The sequence below is a fragment of the Sinocyclocheilus rhinocerous genome, unplaced genomic scaffold (assembly GCF_001515625.1).
Source record: "Sinocyclocheilus rhinocerous isolate Xijiao unplaced genomic scaffold, SAMN03320098_v1.1 scaffold2277, whole genome shotgun sequence".
Lineage (NCBI taxonomy): Eukaryota > Metazoa > Chordata > Actinopteri > Cypriniformes > Cyprinidae > Sinocyclocheilus > Sinocyclocheilus rhinocerous.
In genome coordinates, this window is record NW_015642816.1 from 442,934 (window position 1) to 458,179 (window position 15,246).

The 15,246-nt window shown below is 34.5% G+C and overlaps 1 protein-coding gene across 3 annotated transcripts in view; it reads right to left on the minus strand.

Annotated features, from left to right (window-relative positions):
- Positions 1-4,705: 4,705 nt before the first annotated feature.
- Positions 4,706-15,246, minus strand: part of LOC107756541 (ciliary neurotrophic factor receptor subunit alpha-like) — a 48,387-nt gene continuing 37,846 nt past the window's right edge. For 2 of the 3 annotated variants that reach the window (XM_016573703.1, XM_016573701.1), the window contains 7 exons: positions 14,547-14,713; positions 14,115-14,284; positions 11,986-12,133; positions 10,322-10,411; positions 8,419-8,521; positions 8,216-8,295; positions 4,706-6,005 (listed from right to left, as the gene is read on the minus strand). In XM_016573703.1, coding sequence (XP_016429189.1) covers positions 8,217-8,295; positions 8,419-8,521; positions 10,322-10,411; positions 11,986-12,133; positions 14,115-14,284; positions 14,547-14,713 — 757 coding nt within the window. In that variant the 3' untranslated portion in view covers positions 4,706-6,005; position 8,216. Of the gene's footprint in view, positions 6,006-8,215; positions 8,296-8,418; positions 8,522-9,899; positions 10,207-10,321; positions 10,412-11,985; positions 12,134-14,114; positions 14,285-14,546; positions 14,714-15,246 lie in introns of those variants that run through there. The other variant, XM_016573702.1, reaches the window with a different exon arrangement.

Sequence of the window (15,246 nt, forward strand, 5' to 3'; positions counted from 1 at the left end):
TTTTATTCAGTTGTGTGCCATCATAGTTGTTTTAATACTTTAAATCGATATGAAGTAATCAGACACAAAAACAAAATGTGTTGTTACAGACTGCTGTTGGACTACAGATCTCGGACTAAATACTCACTTTGGCTTTCTTCCAGGTCAAATTAAATCATTGTTCAATATTAGTGTTTACAGTACAATGTGCGGTTGATTTAGCGTTGTGGTTGTATGCTACCACTCAAACGTTTTGGATTATTCTACTTGTTCTTTGTTAATATTTCCAATATCATACAGGGATAATACTCTACCCAAAAATGTTCAATCAAATCTTGTATTTGTATCTTTGTTGCCCCATTTTGTCTAGATTCACCGTTTCAGAAATGTTTGTTGGTTAAATGGGCACAAACTAATTTCCATCATTATAAACGGTTAAAATATTTTAAGATTTTGAGGAGTATAACTTGTCATGTTTTCAAACTTTTGACTGGCGGTGAAAAAAAAAACAGCTTTTTTTTTCACTACAGTGGAAACGTGTGTGTGCTGATATGCTTATTTTGAGAAATAGTGATAGAATTGTGCATTTATTCATTTGTTATGGTAATAAGGGAAACAATGTTAAGTTATATTTGTGGTTTGATGCCTAATGCTTAAATCAGTTGTCGAGGCCTTTTCAAACCTGCAGAGGGAGCTGTAGACCAACTCCAGCCATGTGTTGTTTTTATTATTGTCACTTTATTCATTTTCTGTTTTTTTTTTGTTAATTGTGTAACTGTTGTAAATATTTATTTCATTTATATGCTTTTGTTTGCACATAATTTCGATTTGTCAGTAATGTGGTGTTGATGCATTGTCAAGAAATGACTAAAAGCATTATTTATTTCTGAAAACTGTCACCCGTCACACTAAAGGTGCACATGCACCCTTCTGTTCCACTGGCTTTCTGTCTTCATTTGTTGCTTCTGATTCCCTCCACTTTGAAGCCATAATGAAGCTCCATTTGATATACTTGAAAATGTCGGTGTCTTGTCAGGCATTCATTAAAAAGATAAATAAAAATCATGGTCAAGTTAAGATAATAGTAGGGTAAGATGGGGGAAAGATGTGTGCATTTACTGGCAAACTGTACAGTTTAGAGATGAGTTCAGCGTGTACAGGATGATCCTGCATCATACAATCTATTATTAAAGCGATCGTTTATCCAAAGAGGAACATTTTGTCGTTTACTCACCCTCATGTTATTCCATACCTGATTTCCTCATGTGAAACACAAGATATGTTGAAAGAAAGTGTTGAGCGTATACTTCAAAATATTACAACATGAGGGTAAGGAAATGATAACAGAATGGGTGAACTATCCCTTTAATGAGGTAATGGTAATAAACTATGAATTCATATTGATTATTCCACTCAACCTTTAGGTTATGATGAATACTTAGGTTTGAAATGTAATTCACAGACTATTCAGGAAAGTTTAAAGCAGCACTATGTAACTTTTGGCGCTCTGGCGGTTAATAAACAGAACTGCACACATCCCGCGGAAGAACGTTCCAACCGGAGCTACTTCTCTAGATAGTTTATGTCTATGGCGATTCACGCAGGTATGTGTTCCTCCGCAGCGGTGACGATCCGACCAGGCTGCAATAGTCCAAAATATAAGTACTTATTATAAGTGTACCGTAGTGATTCGGAATAAGATAAAAACGCGGTTTGGAAGATGAATACATGATGTACTCGCTCATTATATATATTTAGCAAATTTTGAACACAGAGAAAGTTACATAGTGCTACTTTAACTTATTATTATTATGTAAAAAAAATCGAAATATCCTGCTGTGTCCACAAATCCCCCATCAACAAATAGAACAAACGTTTCAGATTACTATTATCCGAAGACTAATACTAAAATTCAATAATGTTCAGATGAAAAGTTAAGATTAATATGGTCACAGCCATTTAATAAACATCTTAAGACTATGTTTATAGTGACATATATGATTGAGAAAAAATAAAGGCAAAATATTTTAGTTAAATTAGTGGACTTTAACAGGACTTGTACGTTCCCTCAAACCTTTTTAGAAAAATAAATAAATAAATACTTCTAGCCATTCAGTCTTAATCCCACTGGCTTTATCCCATTGCCCAGATGGCCAAAACTAGCCTGATGCAGCACTGGCATTGTTTGAAACCCCATAATCCACATCTTGATCTGCAGCAGAAATGATTCAGATGAACATGTAAATATTAGGATTATGTGATTTAGTCAATATAACGTGTAAATCCCCACAGACACTCAAATATCGGAGGTATATGATTTCACCGGAGCCTTGGCCGAGTAACAGTACTTTAGCTGTAAAAATTCAACAAGCAACTAAAGCCCTGGCCTGATTGTCATGATTAAATATTTGTAATTCTGTTCGAGTGATTGGAAGCGAGTTGCTGAATTTTCCACTAAACAAACTGACGATATCAGTGAAGAGATGTCACCAATCTGACAATCAACAGTCGATTTCTTCAGATAAAATAACTTTTATTTCACAAAAATATAGATAGAATAATAAAACAGCTTATGTTGTACAGAAAGAAATATACATTTACTGTGGACGCCTTTGTGTTCACCTTTCCCTGTTTGACAGGCAACAGTAGTTACAAATACATCTGGATTTCACATCATGCATGCAACATTATTAAAAATGCAACGAGGAAACGGGAAATATACACACTTTTCTCCAAGAACCTGTCCTGCTTGAAGTATAAAGTCTCTCCATCCTGCCAGTAACAGATGATTGCTGATCGATCGGCTTGTTTGCTTTGGTTGGGTTTTCTGGAATCATGCATCAGTTTCCTTCAGCGCCTGATTGAATTTCTCTTGATGGTCAGTGTGGAGTGACTATAACACACGCCAGGCCAATAACAACCCTTGATGAGTCGGTTTACAGATGGGATCATACCATAGAGGTCTAAAAATAAACACAATCAGCTGTGAGAAGATATTTTCAGCATGTTACAGTGTTCAGATGCTTTGCTGAAGTGGTTCTCAACTGGTCACGACCCAAACATGCTGAATGCGAAAAATCTGATGCGACAAAACCATACAATTGTGCATATTGCAATCACAAGACACTAGCAAATTAGATGCCAAATGCATTGCACGAAAAGTTAATATTTTGTGTGTGTAAAACAATTTAGGCCTTATGCTGTTAAAAATTATTCTACCTTTTTATCAACTTGTTTTCTTTCAATTAGGTTTGGTATTTCTTTTTGGAACTGACTGATCGTAAGTCTCGTTGATCTGAGCTTATGCACCTGGATAATTTTGGCAATGTTCACTCAAAAACGGATTCACTCATAAGCTGATGCATACGCTCAGATCAATGAGGTCTATCAATCAGTTCCAAAAAGAAATACAAAACCTCTGCTAATTTAGAGAAAACAAGTTGACAAAAATATTGAATCCAATATACATAAGCAATTTTTTTGACTAAATAAATTCCGTCCCATCATCCACTTTTTGGGGGGATTATTTTGCTGACATTGCAAGTCAGCAAGTTTTAGCCCAATGCAACAACATTAAAGTAGCATTTTTGGGAAAAAGAAAATCCTTTCCAGGTCAAAATGACGGGAACACGTTGGACGTCCCATGTAAAATCTGGGTCCTGAAACAAAACCAGCTGAGAACCAGCGATTTTCTGGATGTTGCTGATCATCAAGTCAATCAAATCCGAAATGCAGCCTAAATTAACATACCAACCAAATCTATATATTCTCCACATGCAGGACAACTTTACTCAAAGCAGGGAAAGAAGACCGATTATACTGATTAAACCAAGAGTATAGTCTCAAATATGACTGACTGACAAAACAAAACACTTATTTTTTCTTACATTGGGAAATGAATTATGCATAAATGATTCACTGTTCAATCATAATCTATCAAATATCAAAGTGAAGGATCATCAGAGCACCAATCCCATAGGCCACGTGCAGCATGAATACTACTAAAACACGAATCATCTTGCTGGTGGAACAGAAAGAGGCAAAACGTTAAGGCACACGAACGGCAGAGGTTATGAGCAAATGGTGCAAAAATGCAAGAAATGTAACATCTGGCAAAAAAAAAAATCATCTTCAATGAATTATCAGGATTATCAAGAAGAAATGCTCACAGTGACATATTTGTAAAAAATTGTCCATTATTTTTAGTTGCACTTTTGGTCTTTATATAACATTGCTGTTATCAAAAATAAACCCAAATGAATATTTAATTTGGTGCCAAAGCCAGAATAGGAATTAGCAGTTTTTGAATTTGATTGAGAGAAAAAAAACAAACATATGGAAGCTTTTTTTCCCATCACAGGATAGAGAGAAAAAAAATAATAATAATTTTTTTCACAATTCTGCCTTTTTTCCTCACAATTCTGAGTTTGAGTTTATATCTCACAATGTTGACTTTTCTTCTCGCAATTTTGACTTGAGATACTTTATAAAGTCAGAATTGCAAGATATAAACTACGAATTGCAAACTCACACTTCCAAGGAAAAAAGAACGAAAAAAAAAATGAATTGCGAGATATCTTCAATTCTGAGAGGTGGGAATTATGAGATTTAAAACTCGCAATTACCTCTTTTTTTTTTCTTTTTTTTTTGCACAAAATTGTGAAAATGTAAACTCAGAATTGTGATAAAAAAAGAATTGTGAGATATCAACTTAGAATTGTGAGGGGGAAAAAATTCAGAATTGCGGGAAAGAAAAAAAAAACATAACTGCGAGATTAAAAACAGTCACAATTACTGTTTTCGTTTTTTTTTTTATCCCACAGATAAAAACGAAAGAAAACAAGCTTCCATAGATACATATTCCAGACTTGACAATAATCACTTTACGTCTTTCTTTGGACAACCGTGCTTAGTTTTGTTTGTTAGTACCTATAGGAAAAATATGCATACTAAAATCTTATAATTCAATAAAATCATATATTTTAAAAGAACTACACAAATGCATGCATTGAGCTTTATGTCACTGGAGAGCAATGTACAACAGACCAGTATGCTGTATACAAACTATCATACAATATAACTGCATACATGTATAACAATATCATTTTATAGATGAGCTTCAATAGAATTTAATATCGTGAACATCTATTAGCTTCAACATAGAAACAATCAGCTTTAATCACCTTACACGTGTGTATATGTGACACTGTAAGACTGGTTTACATTCATGTCTCCATTCAATGCAGAGAAAATGCCAAAAAAAAGTCAAGAGAAATTAAATGCATTTATTGCATTGAAGTCCTGTTTTGTTGAACACCGGCTCACTTAAAGTTACGTGTTTGCTGGCGTTTACTGTCAAGACATGAACTCCGAGGCTGATGTCATGATGAAATGCATTTTATGGGAGTTTATTACTGAGAACTTGATGCTTTAGATGGTTATAAACTAACCAGATGAAGCCAATCAACTGCAGATGTGTCCACCTGTTATGAGCGCCGAGAAGAAATCATGCAGGAAGAAAGACAAAGCTGTCTTTGTCTCTCCACAGAAAGACCACCGCGTCCATCGCTGGAGAGCCAAGACAGCCAACTTTCTGTCTTCCAAAGATAGCAGCTGTCTAAAGCTTACAGAGTGTCTTTTTCGCCAGCCACTTTCTCCATAATGCCCCGTATGCTGTGCACATCTGGCCAAACGAGCCTTTTCACAGCACTGCATGTGTCACAAGTGGAGTCCAGTGGAGTGCGGGGAATATCGGGAAGAAAGAGCAATCCAAAAATATGTTTTTCATTGTCCAAGAATTTGCTGTGAGCAGAGAAAAGTAAAGGAGGGAAGGAAATCCTTGTGTTTTTCCATTGCATTGTGCTACATTGGAGACTGTACATGTTCACAGTGCACGCGACTCAGAGCCCATCCTCTGAGAGGCCAAGAGGAGAGTTGGATTGTGGGTAATGGAGTCTGTCAGTGGTGGTGATTCCCTATACTGATGCCCTATGAGGGCCGAACTGAAGACAGCCATCTTCTCAAATCTAAGTTAGAGTTAAACAACAAAATTAAACACTTTAAGAGCAACAATTCTGTAACAAAACAATGTGAGATATATATACTGCAAAATACACTACTGTTCAAAATTTTGGGGTCAAATTATATTTATTTATTTAAGAAATTCATATTTCTATTTAGTAAGGATGCATTAAATTTATCAAAAGTGACAGTAAAGACATTTATAATGTTATAAAAGATTTCTGTCAAATAAATGCTGTTCTTTTGATTTAGCATGGTTTTCACAAAAATATTTAGCAGCACAACAGTTTTCCACATTGAAAATAATCATCATATTATTATGATTTCTGAAGATCATGTGACACTGAAGACTGGAGTAATGATGCTGGAAATTCAGCTTTGATCACAGGAATAAATAACATTTTACAATATACTCAGATATAAATCAGTTATTTTAAAATGTAATAATATTTTACAATATTACTGTTTTTACTGTATTTTTGATCAAATAAATACAGCTTTAATGAGCATAAGAAACTTCTTTCAAAAACATTACAAAATCTTACTGACCCCAAACGGTAGTGTATTTTGTTGTATATTTTGTATTTGCTTTGAACGAGATATTTTATATTGTCCTAAAACTTCTGTTTAAATAATAATAATAATGATAATAAATTAATTTTAAAAATAGAACAAAAATGTAAACAGTTCATGCAAAAATATACATTTTATAATCATTCATCCACCCTCATGTCTTTTGAAACATGAATACTGTTTTCTTTTTAATAAAAAAAAAAAACCTAAATAACAGCATACATATTTGGAATGACACGAGTGTGAGTAAATAATGACAATGTTCATTTCCATTCAACTATTAATTATTACATTGTGTGGGAGAGTTAGGAAGATCACAGGCTAATATAGAGCAGGCGTCTCATATAAATCATCGTGTTTACATCTTCACATTTTCCCACTTGAGCCACAAATTCAGATCTAAAGATGAATCAAAAGTCACAAAGTTCAAAGCGAACAGATGCTGTTTATGTCTATGTCTTCAGGTTTTTGCTAGACTAATTTGCAACATTCAAAGCTCATATAAAGTAGACTATAAGCTAGCTATTACTGTAAATGGATCATGTGCTATAAAGCAGAGTTTTTGTCCTAATCAATAATGGCAAATGGACATTTGTAGCCTCACGGTGTTTGTATGACCAAACACTGCAGCTAAATATGATCGTCACTCCTCTTTCGAGAGCATCTGTACTCACATACGACCTCATTCATACTTCAACAAAACCAATTTGTGTCAATCATAGATAAAAGCATTCCTATGCAACATTTCCATGTCGATCACTAAGCTCCGCCCCCTAAGTTAACATTACTAACTCAAACGAACATAATGGTCCATTTCTACATGCGTTCACAATGATAATGTGAACTCTTTAGCTGCTATCCGCATTAGCATGACATAAAATTTATATTTTAATCACTTAATGTTAAGTTATTTGTGTTATTATAAACATAGGTGTCTATTTTGAACAACTTGGCTGAGGTAGGATGCTAGTGAAATACAGAAACAGAGGGATTTGTCTTGACTCGTTTGTAAATTAGTCTCCACAGACGTGTCTTGCACCAGTACTGCGGTCTATCTGCAAACCACATTAAACTACGGTACAGAAAGAGTGTGCTATTTAAAAGCAGTGACACAACAACAACATAAACAACACATTCGCCTGTTGACGATAGTTTACAAACAATAAAACATCTGAAGTCGCTAATATTACTTACTCAGAATTATCGGATTAAGCTGTTTCTTGTTCATAGCCGCAAGATGCCAAAACATTTCTAGCATCAGGAGTTCAGGAGTGACTATTATATTCCATACACACCCGAAACAATCATTTAGGGGATTCACTCCCACATTAATATGCTGTTCTCTCTCTCAAAATCTGCAGTGTGTATGTGACCTTTTGATGGTTTCCATTCAGGATGGACTTCCTTGAATCTAAGGAAAAGTCTAGAAGTCAGGTTGGTTTTGTTGACTACATTTTTGACTGAGTTTGTTTTCTGTGCAGTAAAAATAGAGGACAGCCAACCAATGGTATATTCAAAGTATCAACATAGTAACCATAAATGGATCGGTTAGCATGCTTTCTATTTAAAAGACTGTTTAAACTGAGATGGGCCAATCGCCAAAACAGCAGACGGAGGGAATGTCAGAATGACGCCAGCTTACTTTAGATCGGTATGGACTTCATCTTCACCATGGAAGCCAGTTCTTGTTTCTTCACATTGTCCTGTTTTCTCTGTCTGACCCTATAAAGGGAACATTTAAGAGATCAAATAACAGATTGTCTCATGTCTCTGTCTAATTGTTGCAACCTGTTTGTATGGATTTAGTTATGAAATATAGATGTGTAAATAAAGCAGAATTACTACCATAGAAGTGTGATGATAGTTAATAACACAGCCACCATGACCGCTGCAAACAGACCCAACAAAATCAACAGTCCGAGGCTTCCAGTCTGGTGTAACGATGAATCTGAAGCAAAAACAAAACACAAACTTAAACAAAATGAAACACAAAACAAAGCACGCGCACACACACACACAAAACAAAACAAAACAAACAAATAAATCAAAATAGCAAAACAAAAGAAATAAACAAAAAAACAACAGTACAACACAACACAAAAAAGAACAAAACAAAACACAAATAATTAAAACAAATAAAACAAAATAACAAAACAAAAGAAATAAACAAAAAAAACAACATAACACAAAAGAGTACAACAACACAAAACACAACACAAACAAATAAATCAAAATAACAAAACAAAAGAAATAAACAAAACACAACAACACAAAAAAACAGTACAACACAAAACAGAACAAAACAAAACACACATAATTAAAACAAATAAAACAAATTAACAAAACAAAATAAATAAACAAAAAACTACATAACACAAATAAACAAAACAAAATAGTACAACAACACAAAACACAAACAAATAAATCAAAATAAATAAACAAAAAAACACAACACAAATAAACAAAACGCAACAACACAAATAAACAAAGCACAAAAAGAGATAAAACAAAACAAAAACACAACATAATTCGAAAAAAAAAAAAAACAATGATTCAATACAAAACAAAATAAAACAAAGCAACAAAACAAAATGAAACGAGACAAAATAAAACGAAACAAGACAGAACAAAACAAAATACAAAATGAAAAACATAAAACACAACACAAAAAAATAAAACAACAAAAATAAAAATAATGAAAGTGAGATATATTATTTAGTGATTGTACTTTTTTGTAAATATTACTGTTATAGCATTTGTATAGCATTTGTAAAACCAGTAAAAAAAAAGAGAGCCTTGACAAAGAAATATCAATTAAAATAATAATATGTCCATCTTTATTTACTTCCTAAGGTGTGTAAGGCATTTCCGAACATCACACAAACCAGATGAGAGTCGTAAAAAGCTGAACCATGGCCAGCCAGGCGGCAACTTTCTCCAGTGAGTTCCTGTCTCGCTCTGCTTATCTTTACAAAGAAAACACGGAGCTAATGATTTGCCAGGCCACCTCCATGTCGACACAATAATTCCCTACAGTTAAAATTAAGTAATCAAAGTCATTACAGGTGATAAAAAGCTATTTCATTTGAATTGCTTTTTGGCCATTTTTATTTCATTTTTGCCATCTTTAGCATATAACGCTCAAGAAATGAAGACATTCGTGTGTGAGCAAAAGCTTTTATGCTCCAAGTTAGTCCAGGCAAAGGGTGGCTACTTCGAAAAGCTCAAACTCTTCTGATAATTTTATGGTCACTACATAATTTACCTTGACACATTTATAAAAAAAAAACAAAAAACGAGTCAATTATACAAACTTCATTCCAGTCTTGAGCTGATAAATATGACTCTTGCAATCATACAGCGTGTTCACATTCTAGATGAGTGGTTATAAATAAATGGCCTGGAAACAGTTAGCTAATGAAGAGCAGACTGAGTCATGCTGGTCTGCCACATGACTGCATTAGGGAAGACTGGCACGCTTTGATTGGTCAGAGCCCGATGATGGGGGAAACTCCGCCCACCACAAACAAGCCCAAACCATCTGGATAACGTTTAGGGGGTGAAACAACTCTGGCTAAGATCTCGAAAGCATCTGATATCGTGTGTTTAATCTGTGAATGCGTATAACGATCCCTGCCAAAACCTATGAGTGAAAAGATAAACTGTCAAACAGAGAAACAACGTTGCAGTTTTAACAAAATTCTCCGAATTCCTTCAACGTACGGTGTATCAAATCTAAGGCAAATACCTGGAGACTTGTCTGTCGTCCTCACTGGAAATGAGTTGAAAAATGGAAAGCTAAAATCCACCGGTTCCTCTGTTGGCTCTTTCCAAGGCTCTAAAATTGCAAAACAAATATAATTATATACATTTATACTGCTTCTGAATTATTCATGACCAGCTCTGCTCAAAAGTCATGTCAGGTTTCCCCTTGACAATCCAAAGCTCATAATTTAATTTGCTTTCATGCAGTGGACAAAACATTATTCTGCTGCTACATTTTTTTTTTTTATTATTATTATTGTACAGCAAGACTGACGTAAATAGACAGCTCCATTGTAGTGCATTGTGTGCTACTCAAACACAAAGCATGTTAAAAAATAAATAAATAAATCTTCTGACCATGAGTTGCCAACATCCAGATGATTATCTTCCTTTATTAGATTTATCAGATATCTGCCTTAGAACACAGTCCAATATCCTGAAGGACCATGCTAGCTGTGCACAATTTGATTTACGCCATTATTACATTAGCTATCTGAAGGATCTGATGGATGATGGGTCATATATAGTACATTAAAGCACTTCTCAAAAAAGATTGATACATTTTTTATCAATTTATTTGTGATTAGCTGTGTGGATCACGAGTTAATTAAACGCATTGAGCAGAAAGCCTGTTTTAAACATAATCAATTAGCATATGGATGGTTGATTTCTCTAGACTGGTTTATTTTAAACTGCCTCGTGGTGTGACAAATTATTTTTTTAAAGTAGAAATATTAGAGTATTTAACACTTTAACATTTAATCTTTACAGTAAGGTTCTATTTGTTAGCATTAGTTAACATGAACTAAAAATACACCTAAAGCATTTATTCATCTTAGTTAATGTCAGCATTTGCTAATTTACTAATTATTAATGATTAAAATCAAAAGTTGTATATGTTAATATTATTTATTAGACGTAGGCAAACATTAAACATTAATAGTTGTATTTTTTTTAACAAAGATTAATAAATACTGCAACAAATGTATGGCTCATTGTTAATAATGTTAGTCAATGCATTAACTAATGTTAACTAATGGAACCTTACTGAAATAATATTCCATCTAGTATCTCAACAGTCACACTTTAGTTTAGAGACAATTCTCGCTATTAACAAACTATTAACTTGACTTTTGCCACAGTAAACTCCTAATTTTCTGCTTATTAATAGTTAGTACGGTAGTTGTTAAATTTAGGTATGAGGTCGGATTAAGGGATCTAAAATATAGTCATTCAGAATGAGGCATTAATATGTGCTTTATAAGTACTAATACACAGCCAGTATGCTAGTAATATGCATGCTAATAAACAACTAGTTAATAGTAAGAATTGGTCCTTAAACTAAAGTGTTACCATCTCAACTAATAAGAGCTCAATGCAAAAATGCATGCATAATAATTATAACACAAACTGAAAAATGTTGTCTAAGATTTCTACACATATAAACATAACTTTTAAGTTGTTTAAAAAAAATGATTTTCTATTTCTGGTCATTTCATGCCTGCCACTGGTGCATAACACTGACTGTATAAGTAAGAACCTTTTACAAGCAATCAGTGTCAATAATTAGTTATTAATTAGATTTGTGTGTGTGTGTGTGTGTGTGTGTGTGTGAGTGTGTGTGTGTGTGTGTGTGTGTTCACTGACCGATCCACGGCTGGGCTTCTACCACATGACTCCATTCACTCCACTGGCTGTGGTTGATCAGGGCGTCCTGAGCTCTGATCTGGATCTGATGCAGGCGACCCACTAGAGCGTCCATGATCTTTAGGCTTGTGTTCTCCTCTGTCTCCAGCTGAGGAAAGATCAACAGATGCATCCACTTAACAGAGGATATATATCAGGGCCGGACTGGGATGCAATTTCAGGCCGGGAAATCTCACACACATCCAGGTCACACAGAAAAAAAAGGGCCAAAATTGTACCTTTTTGGTTACAACAGCTTGCCACCTAGCAGTACACCATACATATTAGTACCTTAAGAGTAGTAATTCGAACCCTTAAGGTACTAATTTGTAGGCCTACCTATTAGGGGTAAAAAAGGAACAGTGACAAGCTGATGTACCCCAAAAGGTGCAATTGGCCCCTTTGGCCCCTTATTTCTCCCGGTGCTCCCGATGGTCAAATCATGCTAGATAACCAGACCATAAGGTCTTGGTTATGTCATCTTAAGTGATGCTATCATTCATGTTTTTTTTTTAATCATCTACATTTTATTTATTAATTTATTATTTATTTATATTACAATTTTTCTATTATTCTATACAACAATTATATATTTTTTTCACCTGAGGTGTTATGCCAAAAATAAAATTAGTAACAAAAATGTTAATATATAATGTTTTTTTAATAAACATTTCCTATTATTATCAATGCTGAAAACAGTTGTGTTGCTTCATATTTTTGTGGAAACTGATACATTTTTCAGTATTCTTTGATAAATAGAAAGATAAAAGAACGGTGTTTATTTGAAACAGAAATCTTTTGTAACATTATAAATGTCTTAACTGTCACTTTTGATCAATGTTATGTTTCCATGCTGAATAAAAACATTAATTTCTTTAAAACACAAACAAACACACACACACACACACACACACACTTTTCTCTTTTGGAACACAACGTGACAGCAGTTTTGCCTGTTTTGGTTTTCATTCATTTTATTAAAGCAAAAACAAAAATGAGCATGTTTATAACTGGCTAGCTTCATCACTTGTCAGACAAAGCATAAACAACCCTTACAGTGGCGCAAACACACACACACATACACATGCACATACAGATACACATACACACACACACACACACACACAGAGCTCTGGAGACAGCAAACATCTGGTTGTCTGATGAAAGACCAAGCAGCCTGGTGAAAGCAGATAAGATCAGCCTATGCAGAGATGACTATGGGGCTCTGAGATAAGACAACACTGTCTGTGTGTGTGTGTGTGTGTGTGTGTGTGTGTGTGTGGAGAGGGCTGGACTACAGGACTGTTTATTGAAGACTCATATGAAATGAGGGTTGTATGTTGGTTGCAAACCAAGAAAACAACCCTTTCCTCATACAATGAAAGTCAAAAGGGGTCCACAATGTGGGTTTGGACCACATTGCATTTCATTATATGGACAAACAATATTTTCTTTTAAGTAAAAAAAAAAAAGTCACAGAGGTTTGGAAGAATGTTGGTAACCCAACTGTTGCTAGTAGCCATTGACTTCCATAGTATTTTTTTTTTCGGTAGCCATAGACTTACTACTTTGAAAGTCAATGGTTACTAGCAACTGTTGGGTTACCAACATTCTTCAAAATATCTTCTGCCACACACACACACAGGTTTGTTTTTGTGAAAAGTGGGGACATCCCATAGGCGTAATGGTTTTTCTACTTGAGGTCCGTACAGTATAGAATATACTGTATATACTCTATTTGATATATATACTCTATTTGAGGTCCGTACAGTATAGAATATACTGTACAGACTGTATATTCTATTGCCCTACACCAACCCTACCCCTAAACCTACCCCTCACAGGAAACTTTGTGCTTTTTCAGATTTTCAATACACTCCATTCTGTGTGATTTATATGCGTTTTGAAAAGTGGGGACATGGGGTAATGTCCTGAAAAGTCACCTTCTCCTTGTAATACCTATGTCATACCTTTGTCATTATACAAATTTATGTCCTCATTTGTCACAAAAAAGCGCACACACACACACACACACATAAATCTAATTAATAACTAATTATTGACACTGATTGCTTGTAAAAGGTTCTTACCATTGACCAGTAGTTGGAGCCGATCGGCCGGTAGCGCAGTAAGAAGGTTAAGGGAAAAGCAGCCATGATTTCAACCGACCAGGATGAAGGCCAACTCCACTGCACCAGTAACTGAGTGGGCTGACCTTCCACCTGAAGAACTCGGACATCCTCGGGAGGATCTGGCTTCACTGAAACCACAGAATTACAGACATCAATTCTTATTACATAAAACTGAAAAAAATGGAGAAAAAAAGTAAGATTATGGAACCAAATGCTACTCTAAAAGAGTCGAAGACATTTTTAAGAAAGCTTTTCAACCCCCCTGAGTACTTGTTGAGGTGGGGAAGTGGACATGTGTAAAACATATTTCAAAACTCTATTATAATATAAATCAAAATATATGAAATTAATCAATGAATGCGCTAGCGATACGAAGGCATATAATCTCACAGAGTTCATGAGGATCTATCTGGAGGATGGTGGAGTTGGATCTCAGCGGGTTGATTTCGGTGATGTTCACCAGGATCTTTGAGGTCCAGAACGGTGGGTTAGTAATCGTACACTCATTCACCCCAATGTGCTCCTGCTCGCAGGGCTCCACATCTCTGCCCTTAACACTGTAGACAGAACAGCAGAAGGAGACAGATAAATAAATAAATAACATAACATAACATAGCAACATAATTATTTGATCAAAAATACAGCAAACATAAAATTACAGTTTACATTTTAAAATAACTATTTTCTAAGTGAATATATTTCAAAATTAAAAATATTTCAAAATAATTTATTCCTGTGATCAAAGCTGAATTTTCTTTACTTTTTCTTTACTTTTCTTTCATTTTCACATTACTCCAGTCTTCAGTATCACACGATCCTTCAGAAATCCTTATGATATGCTGCTTTGATGCTCAAGAAACATTTCTGATTATCATCAATGTTGAAATATTTCAATATTTTTTGTAGAAATATTTTTTTAGGATTCTTTCATGAATAAAAAAATTTACATGTTCAACAAGTGCATCATATTCAAACATTACAAATGTCTTTACTGAGACTTTTGACCAATTTAATATGTGTTTGCAGAATAAAAGTATTAATTTATCACTGTATATAATCTTAATGACCGCCCCCCCCCCCCCCCCCCCCC